At 34.4% G+C, this 20,630-nt stretch overlaps 1 protein-coding gene and 1 non-coding gene across 16 annotated transcripts in view; both read right to left on the minus strand.

Moving 5' to 3' along the window:
- The window catches only part of DNM3 (dynamin 3), a 551,570-nt gene that overhangs the window by 38,581 nt on the left and 492,359 nt on the right, over window positions 1-20,630 (minus strand). For all 15 annotated transcript variants that reach the window (XR_013529537.1, XR_013529540.1, XR_013529536.1 and 12 more), the window contains one exon: window positions 93-257. Coding sequence is in view for 10 of the 15 variants with exons in the window: in XM_035280126.3 (XP_035136017.1) it covers window positions 93-257 (165 nt within the window). In the remaining 5 variants the exon portion in view is untranslated. The remainder of the gene's footprint in view (window positions 1-92; window positions 258-20,630) is intronic.
- LOC118149325 (U6 spliceosomal RNA) lies at window positions 13,024-13,130 on the minus strand. The gene has a single exon (XR_004736713.1). It is a non-coding gene; the product is annotated as a U6 spliceosomal RNA (small nuclear RNA).

Below are 20,630 nucleotides of genomic sequence, written 5' to 3' on the forward strand. Positions count from 1 at the left end.
CAGAAAATACACAAAGAAACTGAAGAGAATACATGCAACTTCTACACTTGGATGGGTTAGAAGTTATATGAAGGCAGTTTATAATCACTTACATTATTAATCATAAGGTGCATTATTGTTTTTGGAATTAGATCTCGGATACATTTGTTGATAATGGACATGTAGGAATCTACGAGGTTGCGAATGGTCTCCACTTGCCTCTCCAATTGTGGGTCCATGGAAAAGTTTTCTGCTTGGCCATTCTCATCATTTTCAGCCTAAAAGAAAACAAACAAACCATGGATTATCTCAGATTCACTCAGAAGAAAATAAAATGTCAGATGTTATCAGATGATCAACTTCCTATTAGCATAGTTGGAGTTTATATCAGTAGATGGTAACATTTTTATCTTATCACACATCCACTGGTTCTGAAAGGACATGGGGGAACCTACAGTTATTACTCAACTTCTAGCCTGCCACATTCTAGGGAAAGCAAGTAATTATTCTAATTCTGAATGAATGCTGAGATGAATAACCAGATAAACAGTATACCTAACAACATACCTCCAGAGAACAATCTAAGCTTAAGCCATTTGCAAGCTGGCCAAAGAACTGAATCCAAACATATGATGCAAATGTAAACCTCTGAGAGGAGTCTCCAAGGATTCTATACATTAGAAATAAACTTGGTATTGTTCTGGCACTTCTAGGTCTGCTCTGGAATGGATCAGCATATGGATCCACCCACATTCAAAGCTAAATTTTGTAGGGCTGGCCTGAAGCCAAAATAAGAGATACAGAGGATAATTTCCTTCTCCCATGCACTTGCTGGAATTTGTTATATAAATTCATGCTTCTGTCATCACTACTAAAGACTGGCTCCATTGTGAAAAACTTACAATTATAACTTCCAACTTGTTATTATTTGAATAAAACAGAACACATCTATATACAAAGAATTTATTTGTGCAACATGAGAAAAGCATCTGTTTTCTATAATATGAGACTTGAGTTAATTAATATTGGCTTATCCACCAGAGGCTGAGCTGGAATCTCATCTTCATCATTAAGGACTGACCTATTGGTTTGGCATTGAAATCAATTTAGAACAAATGGTCTCCATTTCAAGTCAGCTTGAACCATCTAAGCCCCAGAACATGACACAGGTATTATTGTTAGTGGTCTGGCTACTTTCTAGCACTTGGAAAGATTTAATTATGAATGTAAAGTGGGGAAATAATTTATTGCTTCCATGTAGACATGAAGTACTTTACTTTGGAAATGTACATACTTTGGTCTGCCAGGTTTTCAATCATCCAGGCAGTTCTAGGCATAGCACTATGCTAAATAGCTTAATTGGATATTAAATGACAAGCCTTTCCTTTGAATCAATATGCATGTGTGAAAAACATATTGATAGGCCACAAAATCAATAATAATGATAGAATTTGTTCTAATCATTTATATAGGGTTCTCTCACTCAGAAATATCTATTGTTCTAAAAAACACATTAAAATAATGCATGCTCAACTCATTTCCCAGTCCTGAGAGTATGACCTCATGATTTAGGACAATACTATGAGGACATTTCTGAGGCTCCAGTGCATTTTAAGGTCTCCAGGAAAGCCTACTTGTAATAGAAACCAGAGACCAGAGAAACTCCAAGTTGAGGAGTTAGGAGCTACTGCAACTTGATGATAATGAGAATGATAAAGTGATATATGTGTGTGTGTGTGTGTGTGTATATATATATATATATATATATGAGAACAGGTGACCTACAGCTTTCTGAAGAAAACTCTTCTATTTAAATAATTATAAGCCTCCATTATGAATACAATACAATTCTATTCATCTCTGACCTAAAACATTCTTGGATTTGGGATTTTATCATTGTGTTTAGCAGTAGTGGGTAACAGCATTTCAGCATAAACCAAGTACCAATCCCAGGAACACTTATTGAGCACATATTGTGTTTTCCAGGTACTGTGCTATGTACTTTACATAGATCTGTATACCACAACCTTAGGACATGGGTATCATTGTTATTGTCAACCTATAGAAGAATATATTCAGGTTCTGAGAATGGAAATTTGTTCAATAAATGTTAGATAAATATTATTTTAAGCCAATGTTTTTCCTTAGGTATTAAGAAACCAAAGTATAAAGAGAGTTTCTAGAAAAATTACTTGAAGTACTGATATTTATAAAAAATAAATAATTGAGCTAAAGAACAAAAGCATAATAAATAACATATATTAAATTCACCTTTAGGAATATGAAACACCAGGAAAATTATATTACCATCTTCATTTTTATAAAGAAATAGTAAATTTCCCAGTTTCACGGCTTTCTTAAAATTTATCCATGCTTAATTTTTTTGCATATCAAAATATGCAAAAGATACTGACTTTCACTTTTTGAAACCAAATGCAATTAGAAAACAAAGTATCAGAGTGAATAGAGAACTCTGGTTTAATTCTTAGCATTAAAAAAATTAGAGGCTTTAATAAAGAATCAGTAAAACAATTTCAAATACTTGTTAGCTTTTGAAAATACCTGCAGACATGTAGTGACATGCAAATCTTAACTATTCTGATAATACAATAAACCTGATGGGGACTCACAGAGTTCAGAATGCAAATTTGATTTCTTTCCTCATTTTAGAAAGAAAGAAACAGTAAAGTGCCCCTTCTACCAATGTCTATGATGAATGGGAAAAATGCATATAAATGGAATTTTTCTTTTACGTGAGTAATTGCAGACAGCAAGCATTCCCTTTTCTCTAACCCCAGTTCTAACCAAATTCTCCATTGTGCTCTTTTCTGTATGTATATTGTGTATGACTATATTTTTTCTTTGTTTAAATTATAGGATTGCAATAAGATTCTTTGCAGTTGAAGCACTGAAGTGACAGCTGTTTAACATTATCCTCATCAAGGGAATGTAAAATAAAAATAGTAATTTGTCTCTGATCTTTGAGGCTAAAAAGAACAGTCTGCAAGCATTTAACCTTTTATGTGCAGGTTCAATAATGCTGTTTACAAAATATGAATAATATTGTAGAAACCAGCTTGCTTCTAAAAAATACAATAGACATGTCTTCCTATTGCAGTTTTAAAAATAGCTATTGAGAAATCTAATTCAGTTTAAGCAATAAAAACACCAGCATCATAAATGTGAGGTCATTTATAAAAATTATCATAACTTTCTCATAAAATTATTTGCATAGTATTTAAGAAACAGACTGTTAAAGTTTTAAGTTATTTAAAACTAACTTTTATCAGTTTTATCTATTATTATTTTTCTTTCTTTTTTTTTTTTAGACAGGGTCTTGCTCTGTCATCCACACTGAAGTGTAGTGTTGTGAACATAGCTCACTGCAGCCTTGAACTCCTGAATTCAAGGGATCCTCCCACATAACTGTAAGTACATGCCACGCCCAGCTAATTTTTTTTTTTTAGAGATGGGGTTTTGTTATGTTTCCCAGGCTCATTGCAAATTCCTGGCCTTAAGCAATGGTCTCACCTCAGCCTCCCTAGTACCTGAAAATTTTAATTTAAAAGCTTTCTTTTAAAGGTTTACCTCTTTAACAGGTGAGGGAATGAAAGTGTTAAATCAGAAATAATTCTCACCATACCTTGGGGCATCTATTATTGAAGCTCTGGGCTTGACTGGAATGTCTGTTTTTCGGGTGTTTTGTTTTTGTCTTTTCCCTTTCTTTAAATCTCTTATTTAATCGTGTCATAGACTTATTTGAAGACTTTTTCTTAGTAAATCAGGTCATCACTATGAAAACACTGCTACCATGGTAGTGTACCTTTGAATTTTCCAACTCTACATTATCAAGAATGGTTTCACTGAAAACGTCTCTTCCACTGCCAATCATTCACTTCTAATTTGATGAGGCTAGAAGGGTATGGTTAAGATAGTGTTAACACTCACCCACGATCAAAAGTGATCTACAAATACTGTGAGATAAAACAAGTGTTTCCAAAAGCTACCAGGATGACCAAATATAGTCCTGTGAGAAATGCCTTATAAAACAATTGTGCTATTGATCATCATGAAGGCTCTTTTTGACTCAGAATGATTCCTTTGCTGTTGTTAATTCTGTACACCATCATTACAATGTTTACATATTCAAATAACAAAATACTATAATCAAGAAAAATCCCAGTGGTTTCATTTATAAGAAGATAACACCTAAAGATTAGGGGGAAAATGACACAAGAGTAATTTATATTTTAGGAATTCTACTTTCATCATCTAAAAACTTGTAATTATAAAGAAACTTTAAATTATTTTATCCTTTATACTATTTGTGTAACAGGCATTTTTAAAGCTCATTGATTTTAGAATCAGGGTATTAAGAGATTATAAGATCTATGCAATAAAGAACTAGGTCTGGTTACAAAGATTGAAAGATGGACAAAGGTAGGTATGAAACAAAAATCACAGATGTTGTAAAGCCAAATCTGTCAATTGTTTTGTTCTTCAAAATAATTTACATGGATGAGTATAGGTGCACTATATCAAAGTTAATAAAGTTCTAGAGAAAGCAGAAGCAATGAAATTCAAGTAATATGAAAGCAGCATGGGCGGTCATAATAGATAAACTACATGGCAAAATAACAGCAGAGGTATGCAGTTGATCTTATTTACCTTTCCTTTATATTATGAGGCAGAAAAATCTTTTAAAGTTCAGTGTAAACACAATTATACTTGCTTTACATGTAGAAACTTCTTAGTAAAAAACAAAATAATGCAATGCATTAAAACAAACGAAGAAACCACACACAACTGTAAAACTCTGTGAGTAGAATCATTTCTTTCTAGAGTACAGAAGAAAAATGAAGCTGTTAAAAGAGCAGCTATCATCAGGGGTTTTAAATTTCCCTGAGGTTGCAGAACTCCCCAAAGGCCTGAAGATAACTTTTTCAGCTATTCCTACACATGAATTACTGAGTGCACCTTTCTCAGACATTTCCAGGGCCCAAGAGCCTTAGCAGATGATCAAGATGAAAAAAAGACCTGAAGGCTGTTTTAGGGAATTTAAGTTAGTTTTTGTTAAAAGATGAAAGCAAAATCAGAAGAAATTTGCTAGATTGGGCCATTGCAAATTTCTTGTTTACAATATTCAAAGATAGAACATATGTGATAACAGCGCCACACCACAGCTGAGTCATCATACAGACAACATGCACATGACCCAACGTTGGGGAGCTACTTCCAAAGTTGTCAAAACCAGAACTTCTTCTGTCACTGTAAATACTCATGCCCAATTAAGAAATAAATTAAAATTTCAAGGAGCTTATCTCAATTTAGGCAAACTTTTAGTTTACAGAAAAATTAATTTATGAAGATGATAAAAATATACTGAAAATTCTGTAACTACTGATATTGAGAAGAAGGTTGCTTAGACAAAGATCTATATACTAGAGTGATAATCATTGGGTATAAAGTTGTTTTTCTTTCGTTACTTCTCTCTCTCATTCTTCTGAAATTGAGTGTGTGTGTATGTTGCCTGTTTGACAATCTGGAGGATGTAAAGTACAAAAAAAAAAGCTATCCTTGCTTCACCCTAATTCTGATATTTACCTTGGCTATCAGATTTGTCTACTTCTTTTTAAGTGGCAAAAGCTAAGAGAGTCAAGAGTGCTTAAAGATCAGCAACTATGGCTACATTTATAATAAAAATTAAAACTATTCTAAGGCAAATTTTATAGAAGGATACAATTGTTATTTGAAACAATTCAGTATTATTTTAAATTTTGTAGTATATCAGATTGTCCTGAGTGCTTCATTAATAAGATTTGTAAGTATGACATAAGGTATAAGAGATAAAACTGATGTCGGTTTTTAATAGCTTTTTTCCTTAGACTATTTTTAAAGTAGTTTAGGAGAAGAAATCAGATTGCAAGTACTGGTAAACATTAAGGAGTTTAAGTCTAAATAACTTTTATGACTAGGATAAAGATGTTTCTTTACAAAGCAATAAGGTGACTTTAGACTAAAGATGCAAATTTTGCTGAGAAAGCATTATTACTGCACATATACATTTTCCCTCAAATCTATCTTTTTTCTAACCATGGCTTTAACATTTCCACAAATATTATTGTTAGTGATCACTGTTTTTCCCTCTGCCAATTGTTTATGTCTATTTAATCCATGTAAACACTTTTAAATTAGAATAGATATAATGATTTCTGAATTAAATGTGTTTTAGTTAAATGAAACATTTGATAAAATGGCTTTTCTTTAAAATTTTCATCACAGGCCGGGTGTGGTGGCTCGTGCCTGTAATCCTAACTCTTTGGGAGGCTAAGGTGGGTGGGTCACTCGAGCTTATGAATTTGAGACTAGCCTGAGCAACACGATGAAACTCCATCTCTATAAAAATTTAAAAATTAGCCAGGCATGCACAGTTCCAGATACCCAGGAGACAGAGGTAGGAGGATCATTTGAGCCTGGTAGACAGGTTGCAGTGAACCAAGATCATACTACTGCACTTCAGCCTCAGTGACAAAACAATACTCTGTCTCAAAAAAAAAATTTTTTTCATTACAAGATTTCAACTACATTGAGGGCCAAATGAATCAAAAGTGATATGGCAACATTATCCATCTAATTCAATATATTTTCTAGCAATATTCTTTAATCACTTAAAAATACCTGGCAATATGTGTAAAATTTAAAGGGCAGGATACATAGTTTTAGAGGGTTCATAAATTGCATATGGCTTAAGGTAGCATACAAAGATAGCTTCACATAATATCAAGGTGGAATGTTTGATTAAGATAAAAGAAGAATGAAAAAATAAAATAATTCTGGATGGTAATTCTTGCTGATTCAATAGAATTCTTGTTAACATTAATTATATTTTTCATATTATTAGGAAAACCATATTCTACCATCTGTAGGAGAATTTACCAAATCACAGAAGCTATAAGAAAAACTGATTGTACACCTATTTGCAACACTCATCAAATACATGTTTTGAAAATATCCACCTGACTCAGAAAATATCCCAAATGCTCAATCCACTTTGGTTTGAGGGAAATGTAGAATAGTGATTAAGAGTATGAGCTATGGAATTAGATGCCCTATATTTATATCTTGGCTCTGTCACTAATTGGCTGTTACTTTATCAGTGAAAGTAATATAAGCACATTATACATTTTATAGGGCAGGGCAGGTGAGATATCACCAAATGAGAATAATGCAGAAAAGGCACTTACCTCAGTGTCAGACATACAGTAGTGCTCAAAAGAAGTGAACCACTTTTATTATTTGAGATAAATGATGTAAATGACATAAGTGACATCTGAGTTTACAAAATTTATAAATATGAGCTTGAGTTAAAAAGGAATTCAGAAGATTCCTTGCAGACAGACTCTCTTTCTTTAGGAGTGTTTTCTAAATCAGAGAAATAAATCAGGCTACAATCTTACTAATAAACATTTGTGGGTTCATTATACCAATTGTGTCAGATCCTTTGCTACCTAGCTGAATATGAGAGCACTGACAATCTTTAGAAGCCCTTTCAGTTGTCAGCCCTGACATTTTGCAATTGGGAGAAAAGGAAAGTATATTTAAGTCAAAGCTATTCAGAAACAGCAAGTATTTAAGGAGCACCAATTCACTGCATGAATTCAAGAAAATTCTGCTAGACATGCTGGAAAAAGAATAGAGCATTAATGAATGAGAAAGTGGGCTGAAAGTTATGGCTTTTGAGAATTATTCCAAAGACTGTGATTCAGTAGTGTGTCAAACCCACCGATACAAACACTTCTCTTAGTTCTGAAATTACCAGGCTGTCAAGAAAGATATATAGATTTGCTGGTCAAAAGAGAAAAATAATAGCTTTATCTGAAATTTTCCTAGGAAGGCAGACAAAGAAAATAATTAACAGTAAACAGTTTTCAAATGCTTTCACGTATGCCATCTCAGTAGATCCTCACAACAGTCTTGAGACAGAAGTACAGGGGGAAAATAAATGATGTGGTATGGAGTTAGACCAGTTGCTTCTACCACTTACTAACTAACTCTAGAGTCTTGAGCAGGTTAATTAATCTCTGTGTGCTTCAGTTTTCTCTTGAAAAGAGTAATACTACTACCTAAAATCTTCAAAAGATTGTTGTATGGATTAAATAAACTACTAGTGTAGAAATTCAGAAAAGTACCTGGCACAAAATAATCACTCAACAAATGTTGGCTGTTATTCTCTCTTTTTCAGAAAGAAGAAATTAAAGGAAAGTTAAGGGTATGGCTGAGATCATAAAGATAGTAAGATCCAAATAGAACTCTGGTCTAATTTTTCTTGTGCATATTTCATCTTTATATACCAAATCACTGCTTTTACTCATTAGCAATATTAAAATAAAACTTAGCATTAAAAGGGAAATATAGTAGAAAATGGCAAATTATTTAAAATGAGAACTTTTTCTTATTATTTCAACAGATGAAGATACAGTGTTTTGTTGTCCCAAAGAAATAAAATCCAGCACTGTCCAATAGAAATATAATGCAAGCCACATTTCTAGTAGCCATATTTTAAAAAGTAACAATAAAGTGTTGAAATTTACCATAATGCTGTCCTTTTTAACCAAATAGGTCCAAAATATTATTATTTTGACAGGTATTATGAGTTGTGTCCCCCTTCCAAAATTCATGTTGAAGCCCTAAACTGCAGTACCACAGAATGTGACTATATTGAGAGATGGGGTTTTTAAAGAAGCAATTATATTAAAATGGGTTTATTAGGGTGGGCCCTAATACAATAAAACTGGTGTTTTTACAGTAAGAGGCAATATGGACATGGGCACACACACAGGGAAGATCATGTGATGACACAGGCCAAGAAGAGAGGCCTCAGAAGAAACAATCTGACAATACCTTGATCTCAGATTTCCACCTTCTAGAACTGTCAAAAATGCATTTCTCTTTCTTAAGCCACCTAGTCTATGATAATTTGTTATGGCAAACTAATACAATGCATAATCAATTAATCAAAATAAAACTTATTAACAAGACATTTTGCATTCTTTTATTGTAGAAAGTATTGGAAATCTAGTGTATATGTTACACTAATAGCACTTCAAAATTGGGAACTAGTCATGTTTCTTTCTCTTGCTAAATTGCTCTGGCTAGTTCCAGTACCATGTTAAGTAAGAGTGGAGAAAGCAGACATCATTGTCTTGTTCCAGTTCTTAGAGAAGAAGCTTCCAACTTTTCCTTGTTCAGTATGATGTTAGCTGTGGGTTTGTTATATATGCCCTTTATTGTGTTGAGTTAAATTCCTTCTAATTTATTGAAAGTTTTTATCATGAAGTGATGTTGAATTTTATAAAATGCTTTTTCTACATCTATTGAGATGATTATATTGTTTCTGTTCTTCATTGTGTTGATGTGATATACTGCATTTATTGTATTGTATATGTTGAACCATCCTTGCATACCTGGGATAAATCCCATTTGATTATGGTGTATAATCTTTTTGATGTGCTGTAGGATTCAGTTTGCTAGTATTTTGTTGAGAAGTTTTGCACCTATGTTCATCAGGGATATTGCCCTGTAGTTTTCTTTTTTTGTTGCATCCTTGTCTAGTTTTTGTATCAATGTAATGCTGACATCAAGGAATGAGTTTGAAAAAATTCCCTTTCATTTTCTGAAACGGTTTGAGAAGAATTGATGTTAATTCTTCCTTTAAGGTTTAGTAGAATTCAGCAGCAAAGCCATTTGGTTCTGGGCTTTTCTTTTTGGGAGATGTTATTACTGATTCAGTTTCATTACCAAATTGTTATTCTGTTCGAGTTCTCCATTTCTTCCTGGTTCAATCTTGGTAGCTTGTCTGTGTCCAAGGAATGTATCCATTTCTTCTAGGTTTTCCAATTTTTTGGTATATAATTGTTCATAATAGTCTCCAATAATCCTTTTTATTTCTGAAGTATCAGTTGTAGCATTTCCTTTTTTGTGGTATCAGTTGCAGTGTTTCATTTTTTTTTTATTTTGAATTTTATTTATCTGTGTCTTTTTTTCCCCCTAGATTAGCTAATGATTTGTCACTTCTGTTTATCTTTTCAGAAAACTGACTTTCTTTTCCTTGATCTTTTGTATTGTTTTACTCTCTAGTTCTGCTCCAATCTTTATTATTTCTTTCCTTCTTCTAATTTTGGGTTTGGCTTATTCTTGCTTTTCTAGTTCCCTGAAGTGCATCATTAGGTTGTTTATTTGAAACCTTTCTACTTTTCTGATGTAGGTGTTTATAGCTATAAACTTTCTTCTCACTACTGATTTTGCTGTATCACATAGGTTTTGATATGTTATATTTTGTTATATTTTCATTTGTTTCAAGAAATTTTTAATGTACTTCTTAATTTCTTATTTTATGCTTTGGTTGTTTTGGAGTATGTTGTTTAATTTACACATAATTGTCCAGTTTCCAAAGTTCCACTTGATTTTGATTTCTAGTTTTATTCCATTGTGATAAGAACACATATTTCATATTGATTTTGATTTTTAAAAATTTGTTGAGACTTGTTTTGTGGCCTAACATATGATCTATTCTGGGGAATGTTTCATGTGCTAATGAGAAGAACACACATTCTGTAGCTGTTACATGGAATATTCTGTAAATGTCTGTTAGGTCCATTTGATTTATAATGCAGTTTGAATTCAATGTTTCTTTATAGATTTTATGCCTAAGTGATCTATACAATTCTGACAGTAGAGTGTTGTAGTCCCCAGCTATTACTGTATTGAGATCTATCTCTCCCTTTAGATCTAATAATATTTGAATTATATAGCTGGGTGCTCCAGTGTTAGGTCTATATACATTTACAATTGCTATATCCTCTTGATGAACTGACCCTCTCTCTCTCTGTCTTTCTCTCTCTCTATGCATGTATATATATGCGTGTGTGTGTCATATATATATATATGTGTGTGTGTGTCATTATATATATATAACATGTGTCTATATATATAATGACACACACACACACATATATATATATAAAATGACACACACACACACAAATATAGGTATCCAGAGAGATAAGTGAATTCAACAATTTTAAATGTATATACAAATCATCTTATATATATTAGTCATTATATATATATATATATATATATAAAATGACTTTCTATCTCTTCTTCATAGTTTTTGACTTAAAGTCTATTTTATCTCATATATGTATGGGTACTGCTAATAAAAACATACTTGAGACTGGATGATTTATAAAGAAAAGTGGTTTAATTGACTGACAGTTCAGCATGACTTGGGAGGGCTCAGGAAACTTACAACTAATGCAGAAGAGAAGAAAATATGTCCTTCTTCAATAGCAGCAGTAAGGAGAAGAATGAGAGCCAAACAAAGGGGGAAGTGCCTTAAAAAAACCATCAGATCTTGTGAGAACTTATTCACTATCATGAGAGTAGCATGGGAGAAACCACCACCATGATTTAATTACCTTCCACCAGGTCCTTCCCACAACATGTGGGAATTTTAAGAACTACAATTCAAGATGTGGTTTGGGTGGGGACACAGCCAAACCAGATCAGTACTCCTGCTCATTTTGGGGTTCTGTGTGTATGGAATATATATTTTCATTCCTTCACTTTAGTCTATGCATATCTTCATAGGTAAAGTGAATTTACTGTTAGCAGCATATAGTTGGGTCTTGATTTTTAACCATTCAGCTAGTTTATATGTTTTAACTGGGGAATTTAATCTATTCATATTTAAGGTTATTGTTGTTAGGTGAGGACTTAATCTTGTTATCTTTTTTGTTTTCACATTGTTTTATATATCTTTTGTTTCTGTTTTCCTCTCTCATTATTTATCTTTGCAGTTTGGTGGTGTTCTGTCATGATAAGATTGAATTCCTTTCTCTTAATCATTTGTGTATCTGCTCTATGAATGAGTTCCATACTTTTGCATGTTTTTATGGTAGTAGAATTATTATTCTTTTGCTTTCATGTATAGGATTTCTTTAATAATTTTTTGTAATGCTGGTCTAGTGGTGATGAATTTCCTCAGGTTTTGTGTGGGAAAGACATTACTTCTCCTTCATTTCTGAAGTATAGATTTTCTTGGTATACTATTCTTGGCTAACATCTTTTCTTTTTTTTTTCTTTCAGTGCTTTGAATTTATATCCTCTTATTTCCCAGCCTATAAGGTGTCTGAGAAATCTAATGTTAGCTTAATGGGGATTCCCTTCTCTGTGACTTAACACTTTTCCCTTGCTATTTTGGAATTCTTTGTCTTTGACTTTTGACACTTCGACTATAATGTGAATTGAAGAAGACCTTTTTCAACTTAATATATTTGGGGTTTTGAGTTTCCTGGATCTAGATATTCACATTTCTTCTAAGACATGCAAAGTTTTTAGCTATTATTTCATTAAATAGGGTTTCTATGCCTTTTCTTATCTCTTCTCCTGAAATTTTCATACTGTGAACATTTGCTCATTAATGGTGTTCCAATGGGTCCTGTAAGGCAATTCTTAATTCTTTTTTCTTTTTTTTTCCGACCAGGTTATTTCAAAATACTCATGTTCAAGTTTAAAAATTCTTTCTTTCTTTCTTTCTTTTTGTTTTTTTTTTTTTTAGATGGAGTCTCACTCTGTCACCAGGCTGGAATGCAGTGGCATGATCTCGGCCTAGTGCAATCTCTGCCTCCCGGGTTCAAGTGATTCCCCTGTCTCAGCCTCCCAGGTAGCTAGGACTATAGGCACTTGCCACTATACACAGCTGATTTTTGTATTTTTAGTAGAATTGGGGTTTCACCATGTTGGCCAGGATGATCTTGATCTTCTAACCTTGTGATTCACCTGCCTCAGCCTCCCAAAGTACAGGGATTACAGGCATAAGCCACCACACCTGGCCTCAAAATTTTTTCTTTTATTTGATCTAATCTATTGTTGAATCTCTCAATGTATTTTTTATTTTAATCATTAAATTCTTCAGCTCCAAAATTTCTGTTTAATTATTTTTTTAATAATATCTATCTCTTTGTTAAATTTCTCATTCAGAAACATATGAAATGCTTCCTGAATCTGCATGTGATTCTTGTGCAGGGGCTGTGTTAATATTGTCTATATTTTTTCAATTTTAGAATATGTGCTATTGAAGTGAGCACCGATGAATGATTTTCTAACTTTTGGGTTCTTCAGACATTCAGCCAGGTTCTGATATTAACTTACTGGCCATGTGGTTGCTAATGAATATTCTAATCACAGAGACAAGACTCTTCTCCCTGAAATCAGATGAATTTGCTAATAATCAATATTTATTGATAAGTTTTTTGGAGGGCTAATACTAAATTCATGAATTAAATTGATAATGGGGAAAGCCTGTGGGGTTTTCTTTGTGTTTAGCTGGGTTTTTGTTTTGTTTTGTTTTGTTTTTTAAATTAAGGACTGCTTTACCATGCTTATTTATTTAGTTTTTACTTTTTTAGAAAAAGGGCCTTGCTCTGTTGCCCAGGCTGCAGTCAAGTAGTATGTATGATCATAGCTCACTTGAACTTCTGAGATCAACTAATCCTCCTACCTTAAATTCCCAAGTAGCAGGGTTACAGGTGCATGCCACCATGCCCAGCTAATTAAAAAATGTTTCTAGAGACAGGGCCTTGCTATGTGTCCCAGGCTGGTCTCAAACTCCTGTCCTCAAGCAATCCTCCTGCCTAAGGCTCTGAAGTAGCTGAGATCAGGCATGAGTCACTTTATCTGGTACTAGTTTGTCTGAATGTATATCCATTGAAGGCTGATGTTACCTGGAATATAATCCAGTTTTTAAAGCCATTACTCTTATGAAAAATCCTGTATCTTTAAAGATTATGAAGTCTCATATACAGTGTTTGGTTGTTTTTTACTCTTCTCTATGCACTCATCTACAGGATGAGCAACTCACAGATTTGCTTGCTATGTAGTCTTTAGGTATAAATAGGCAAAACATAGAACAGGCTTTACATAACTATCTAAAGTATTGTTTTCTGACCTTGGGGTTTATGAATATATTTCTGGGGATAAGACATTTTCGATGACAATTTAAACATTTTTCTTTTATTTATTATAATCTTTTAAAAATGCAACAACCTCAGTGTCTACATTATTATCATTTCATGCATGAATATTTCAGTTGGTATTTCTAAAAGATAAGAATTCCTTTTCAAAAATCATAACCACAGTGCCATTATCACATCAAAAATATTTAACAAAAATTTCTTAACATCAATGACTACTTTAAAAATATTTTTAAGAAATTTAAAATACACGTAAAGGTAGATAGAATAGAGAACAGTACAAATTAATCTCTTGTAAATCAACTTCAGCAATTCACCACATGGCCAACCTTGTTCCTTCTATACTTATCAACTATTTTGAGGTAAACTCAGATATCACATAATTTTATCTGTAAATATTTCAGTGTATATTCCTAAAAGATAAGACATCTTAAAAAACATAAACATAATACTATTTTTATCTAAAATTAATAAAATTATATATAGTTCACCTAATAAGTTTACCCTATATTTGGGGAGGAGCCCACTAACAGGCCAAAAACAATGTGCCATAAAGATAGCATGTAATATGAGCCAAGTGGTATGGTAAAGCCTCTAAATGTAATTAGCTTTTCAAGAGAGAAAAGTTTTCTAGAGGTTTCTGGTGCAAGGCAAGGCTATGGAAAGAAAGTGAGTGAGACTTGGCCTGGTTATATTGGGGCATGCAGACCTTTAGAAGGCATCTAGGTAAGGGAAACAAAGGGAATGGAGGTAGAAATTAGTTTGATTTGTTTGGGAAAATACTGGGGAGGGTACAGTAACAAATATGTTGAGTAGAATATATGGCTGAATTGCAAAATGAGTGGTTGAACTGTGGAGAACTTGGGCTAGACTAAGGAGATGAGATGAAATGTGGTGGGCTTGAAAGGTCACCAGAAAGGATGTACTCAAGTAGTATTTTAGGAAGATTAGTATGGCAACTACAGGCTGAACTTATTTAAGGAGAGTGAGAGTGGAAGCAGGGAGATCAATTATTGTCTTTAGTAAGAAGCTATGTGTAAAGTCTGGATCAAGTGGGTGGCTCTAAAAATGGAGAGGTAACAGTGAATCATAAAGGCATCTAGAGAAGAAATTGTTGGAAAATTGTGACAAATTGGATACAAAATGTACTGAGAAAAGACTAAAATAATATGCTCAGATATCCAGCCTTGAAGATGGATATGGTGACTTCATTGATTGAGGTAAATATACTGAGGCAGAGAAATTGATTTTTATGGAAAAACATGAGTTTATTTTTAAGTAAATTGTGTAGATGCAAAATACATATCTGGTGGCAACCAGAATTATAGAATGAGCATTCAGAAGTCACAACAGAAAATGTAGATTTAGAAATCTTCCATACAGAATTGGAAGCTGGAGCTGTAAGAACAGAAAACATGCTTAAAAGCAATGAGTGTACAGAGAAAACCAAAGTTGTCTTTGTGTTTAGCAAAGTGCCTGGCCTAGTGTGAGTACTCAGTTAATGCTTTCAGAATGAAAGAATAAATAATAAAATGAAACAAGAGAGGGAGGAAAGTATTTGGGGATGGATAGTCACAGTTAAGGAGGTAGAAGTAGTGCCAGCAAAGGAGACCATAGGGAGTGAAAAAAAGGTGGGAGAAATTCAACCATCATGCAACATCCCAGGCTACCTTAGATAAAAAAGCTTTCAAGAAAAATGCAGTCATTCACAGTGCCAGATGTTGCTAAAAGCTAAATAGAATGAGGGCTGGCCAATGGCTTTGTCTGAATAACGTAAGAATCTTTTGCAGAGCTTTTCTGTAAGGATGGGGGTTTGTGGATAGGATTAAGGAGAGGCCAGAAGCTAGATTAGGAGGGTGAGGTGGAGAATGTAGAAAGGGGGCAGAAAGAAAGCGTAAGTCATACTGTGAAAGTTTGGCAGAAAAATGAAGGGAATGGCATGGTATTTACGAAGATATCAGGACTGGGTCAAAGATGTTTCTTTTAGGCCAGGGAAGCCATGTGTATATATAAAGTTTAAAAAGGAACCAGAAGACAAAAGACTAAGGACACTAGAAATACAGCAAATGAATGAGATTCAGTATGCCATAAATGAGAAATACTCAGAAAGATTCACTTTCCATGCCATATTCCAGCTATACCAGACCTTTAGCTATTCCCAAATCAAACCATGCACATCACAACTTGGTGTCTTTAGCCATGTTGCCCCTTTGAATCTGAATGCCCCTTTGCCTGATACTTGATTGCTAAAATCTTTTCATTACTCAAGACCTGGCCTAAATGATCCCTCCTTCCTAGACACTCATAGCTTATTAAATATTTCTTATTGTTAAGACTTTATATTCTTTTCATGTATTATTGTTCATTGCTTTCTAATAGGACTTCACTACATTTTAATGTATTGCACACAGTTGGTATTCAATCACATTTAATAAGTGAAAGTAGAATTTTTCTTTTCAATGATTTAAAGGAAGAATAAGAAGAGAATGGTGGAAGAATGCTCAGCTAAGTTAAAGGTATCAGGCAGCTTCTTCTGGTTGGCTTCTGTATTCTCCTAAAAAGATGACATTCTTGCCTACAGGAAAAGTGAGAGGCAGATGTGATGACAGATCATTTTTGGAGCAGGTGTCTGGCTAATCAATAAAGAAGTAAGTAAAAGGAAGGCAGGACCTTATAAGAGTTGGGTATTTGCAATGGGTCAGATTTCACAGCAAGTTTTCTTTTACTAAGTGTTCATGTTTTGAAGGACAGAAAAAGCATAAAGACCTAGCATTGATGACTTATGTAGAGAGCTTCACTATAATCACTAATAAACATTAAACATGGAGAGGTGGCTATTGCAGAATGATGTTGCAGACAACACTGAGATGCCAAGCAGGGAGCTCAGGGTAAGGAGAGAACCTAACAGTACTTGTCAGGTCAAGACCCTCAACTTGGCTGCTGGGAGAATTACCTGGGATGGTTTTATAGACTATTGATACCAGGGTTCCACCCTCAAAATTGTGATTTAATTGGTCTGGGGTGAAGCCAGGAGCATTTGCATTTTTAAGTGCTCCAGTTTGAGAACCCTGCACTAAAGAGATACAGATCTGGGAAAAGCAGAGGAGTTAAGTGATTGAAGATTCTACTGAGGATAGAGTACAGGGTGAAATAAAAATGCTATTTATGGTCTCAGGCCTGAAAATTCCCAGGAAAAACAGGGTCTGATTTAACCTAAAAGAAAGTATCTATGTTTTAACACCCAAGTGTGATTTCAGCTAGTTTCTACTAGGTAGACATCACTATTGTCTGACAGTCATAATTGGCACTAAGGTAGGCAGATGGTTGAACGGGAAAGGAAAAGTTATGAAGCTTTCCTCTTCTACTTTAAAAAGTAGCTTTCTTTCTTCTACTTTAAAAAGAAAGTTGCTTCTCCCAGATAAGCCTTACTGGTTCTTTCTGAGACCCAGTGAAACTGAGAACAAGTGTGGACGGGACACGGGATGCTCAGGAAATCCCATAGTTGGGGAGACCCAAGGTCAGCCACCCCAATAGGTCTCAAGAAGCATCCTGTGGGGCAGCTCAAAGCTGCTCTCTGACTTCTGTTGTAAAAGTCAGGTATAGTCCCAGTTTTCTTAGTAGCCATTTGTGGCTCTCATTCATAAATCTGGCTAAAAGATTTCTGAATTCATTTACATTTCCTGCCAGTCCCACCTTTTGGGACTAATGAGTTCCACAAGTTTATAACCTGCTGTGTGAAGTAGATTTCCTTTCATTTGCCCTAAACTTACTGCACTCTGTTTTAAAGAGTACCTTCCTTGTTCTAAGAAGAAAAAGTAAACAGAATTATAAGATGGAGATAGACTGGCTAAAGTAAGCAGGGCAGAAAAAGAGCAAGGTGTTACAAGCAACCACAGACCACCTTAAATCCATAGTGTCATTTTAAAAGGCAAACATGGCTGGAATGCATGATCCTGAGGGGAGCTGAGTGTGCTACACAACAATAGTTCCATTGTTCTTCGTACTGGTTAGACCCCTGCAGGGACTCTGCATTCTGCTTGGGATTCTACTGCTCAAATGAAAGAGAGAGCTTGAATATTTAGCAGATATAACGAAAACGGATTAAAATACTGGAAGTGAAACCAGTATGTGGATGTTTCAGGTTATAGAAAAGAAAGTTATTTCATATAAAAATAGTAGGATACTATGTATAAAGTGAAAAATAGCTGTTTTACATTTGAATTAAAGCACAAAGAGAAGAAGCCAAAATGCATCAGGTGATGATTTAGCTTTGCTATAACAAGGAACTTTCTGACGCCTATTTTATATGTAAGACCAGGTGGAGACAGAAAACTACATTTTATTTTGTTTTGAATGTTCATAATTCCAAAATGACTTGGGGTTCATATTACCTTTGTACATCTCTCAATGGATTATAAAGATAGCTAAATGAGTTATTTATCCAGAGTTAATATCGAATTAGGCATCTTACACAATAAATAAATTTGTGAAGATATTAATATGTATACTTTTAAAAACTATAAGGAAACAACTTTTAAAAAATATCAGTTTTAGTGTGCTAAAGTAGACTAAATAGTAGACTAAAGTATCTGTTGCATTTTTTTCCCTCCAAGGTCATAGTATACAGATGATTATAGAAAAGTCTTGTGTTTCAATAGAAAATAGGGCAAAGGTTATGTGCAACAGGAATCCAGTCATGTGGAGCTTGCAGAACGCAGGTTAGGCTCATAAAACTGCTCATTAAAATGCTGTGTTCTGAAGCAAAAGCAAATAAATGAGCTCAGGGAAAAGAGCCACAGAAAATTGTCTAGAAATATTTCCATGAAAGACTATGAAAATAGTCCTTCCCGGTCATAAGAAATGTGCAGATATTGCTTATACAAATAGCCCACACTTAAAAGACTTTTAAATACCTTCCCTGAAATGCTGGTTTTGACCTTCTGCCAAGAGCTACTTAATGTTTTTTGTTTTCTGAATAGACTGTATGATGAGTAAAAAATAAAAACAGCATGAGAAGAACAGTTTGGTTATTAACCCCTGCTCCAAATTCTAGTTTAAACTGGTAAGTTCACAAGTTCTACAATGGTTTTAAATGCCAATCTCAAATTAAAAATATAAAGACCAAAAGAAAAAAATCTTCAAGATTTTCAGGGCTCCCTGATTTTCTACACTTTACTATCTTACAGAAGAGAAAACATAGACTGAGGAATCTAAAAAGAAGTAATAGGAAGGCTTGCTGGCAAAATAATGAACAGCAAGAAGACTTCTAAGAAGACAGCCCCAAAGCAATTCAGACAGACCATGCTTACACAACGGCTGGCTGGTCTATATGGCCTCAAGCCAAAAACAACAGCCAGCAGCTCCCATCACTTATAAAGGAAACTGTACTACTTGATGCTGATTAAGTGTGTTTGGGTGTGTGTGTGTGTGTGTGTGTGTGTGTGTTGTGGGAGCTGTTCAGATGCCGATCTGATTTTCAATATAAATTCAGTGATGCCCCAGGCCCTGTCTGAGCCACCAAAGGGGCAACCAGGTGAAATCTCAGGATGCCAAGTGATTAACCAGAGTGAAGCCAGCTCACAGAAAGCAGACTACTCCAGAAAGAAGTACAAGTAATGAGTCATGTGGTCTGCAACACCGACTACTGTCTGTGGCTTTTTTTCCTTGCACCATTTCCACGGTGTGTTAGAATCAGGAAGGGGGACCCGGAAAAGAGTCAAGTATGAGCATGGAAATTTTGTGTGCTTTTTATTATCTTAAGTAAAAAGAGTTACCAGTGGCAACATTCCCTTTATACTTCTACAACTTATTTTATCTCAAGAAAAGCAGTCTGGAGCTGGCTTGTGAGAAGTAATGAATCAAAATGAGAGAGACTCCTTCTAAAAGCCAGGCGGGAGCACAGCAGGCTTCTGGCCAACATTTACTCGGCTGTTTCAGTCAGGTTTTGCTGCTGTTGTTGCTATTTCATTCTAGTGGGGGAGGGAGCTGACTGAGAATCTTGTAGAGATCTGGCTAAAATAAAAATAGAGCTATTTTACAAAGCTAAACCAACTCACATCCTGTGAGATAGCCTAGATGTTTGATAAACCACATCTTGGCAACAACAGCTCATCTCTGAGTTAGCGGTAAAAAGGATTTTCCTAATTCGTCCAGCTCAAAACAAAATAACCAGCTTTTCTTTCTTCCCACTGGTGTTTGACACACCTTATTCAGGAACCATTATTTCTTTTACTTTAGTAGATTTTAAAAGCCAGCATTGTTCTTTCCACAGTGGTAGTTTACATTTTTACCTATGCGCGCACACACACACGCACATTCTTGCACAAGTTAGCAAGATTTAAAGCCTCTCATTTTTTATTCTTGAAGTCCCAAAAGGGAAACTGTTATTCATGTGCCAAAGAACACAGCCATTCATTATTATTTTTTCTTTATTTCTCTCTGTATACCCTCCCAATAGGATTAAAAGCGGTCTGGGATGTAGGGTATGAAGGCAGAGGAAGGAGAGGAGTGGGAGTTAGAAAAAGATGGCATTTTAATAGCCTCTACCACACTGGTTCAGCACAGTAGGAACCTTGTGCTTCAGACTCAAACTGTTTCCTTCCTTTTCAGCCTTGC

The sequence above is a fragment of the Callithrix jacchus genome, chromosome 18 (assembly GCF_049354715.1).
Source record: "Callithrix jacchus isolate 240 chromosome 18, calJac240_pri, whole genome shotgun sequence".
In the NCBI taxonomy this organism is placed as follows: Eukaryota; Metazoa; Chordata; class Mammalia; order Primates; family Cebidae; genus Callithrix; species Callithrix jacchus.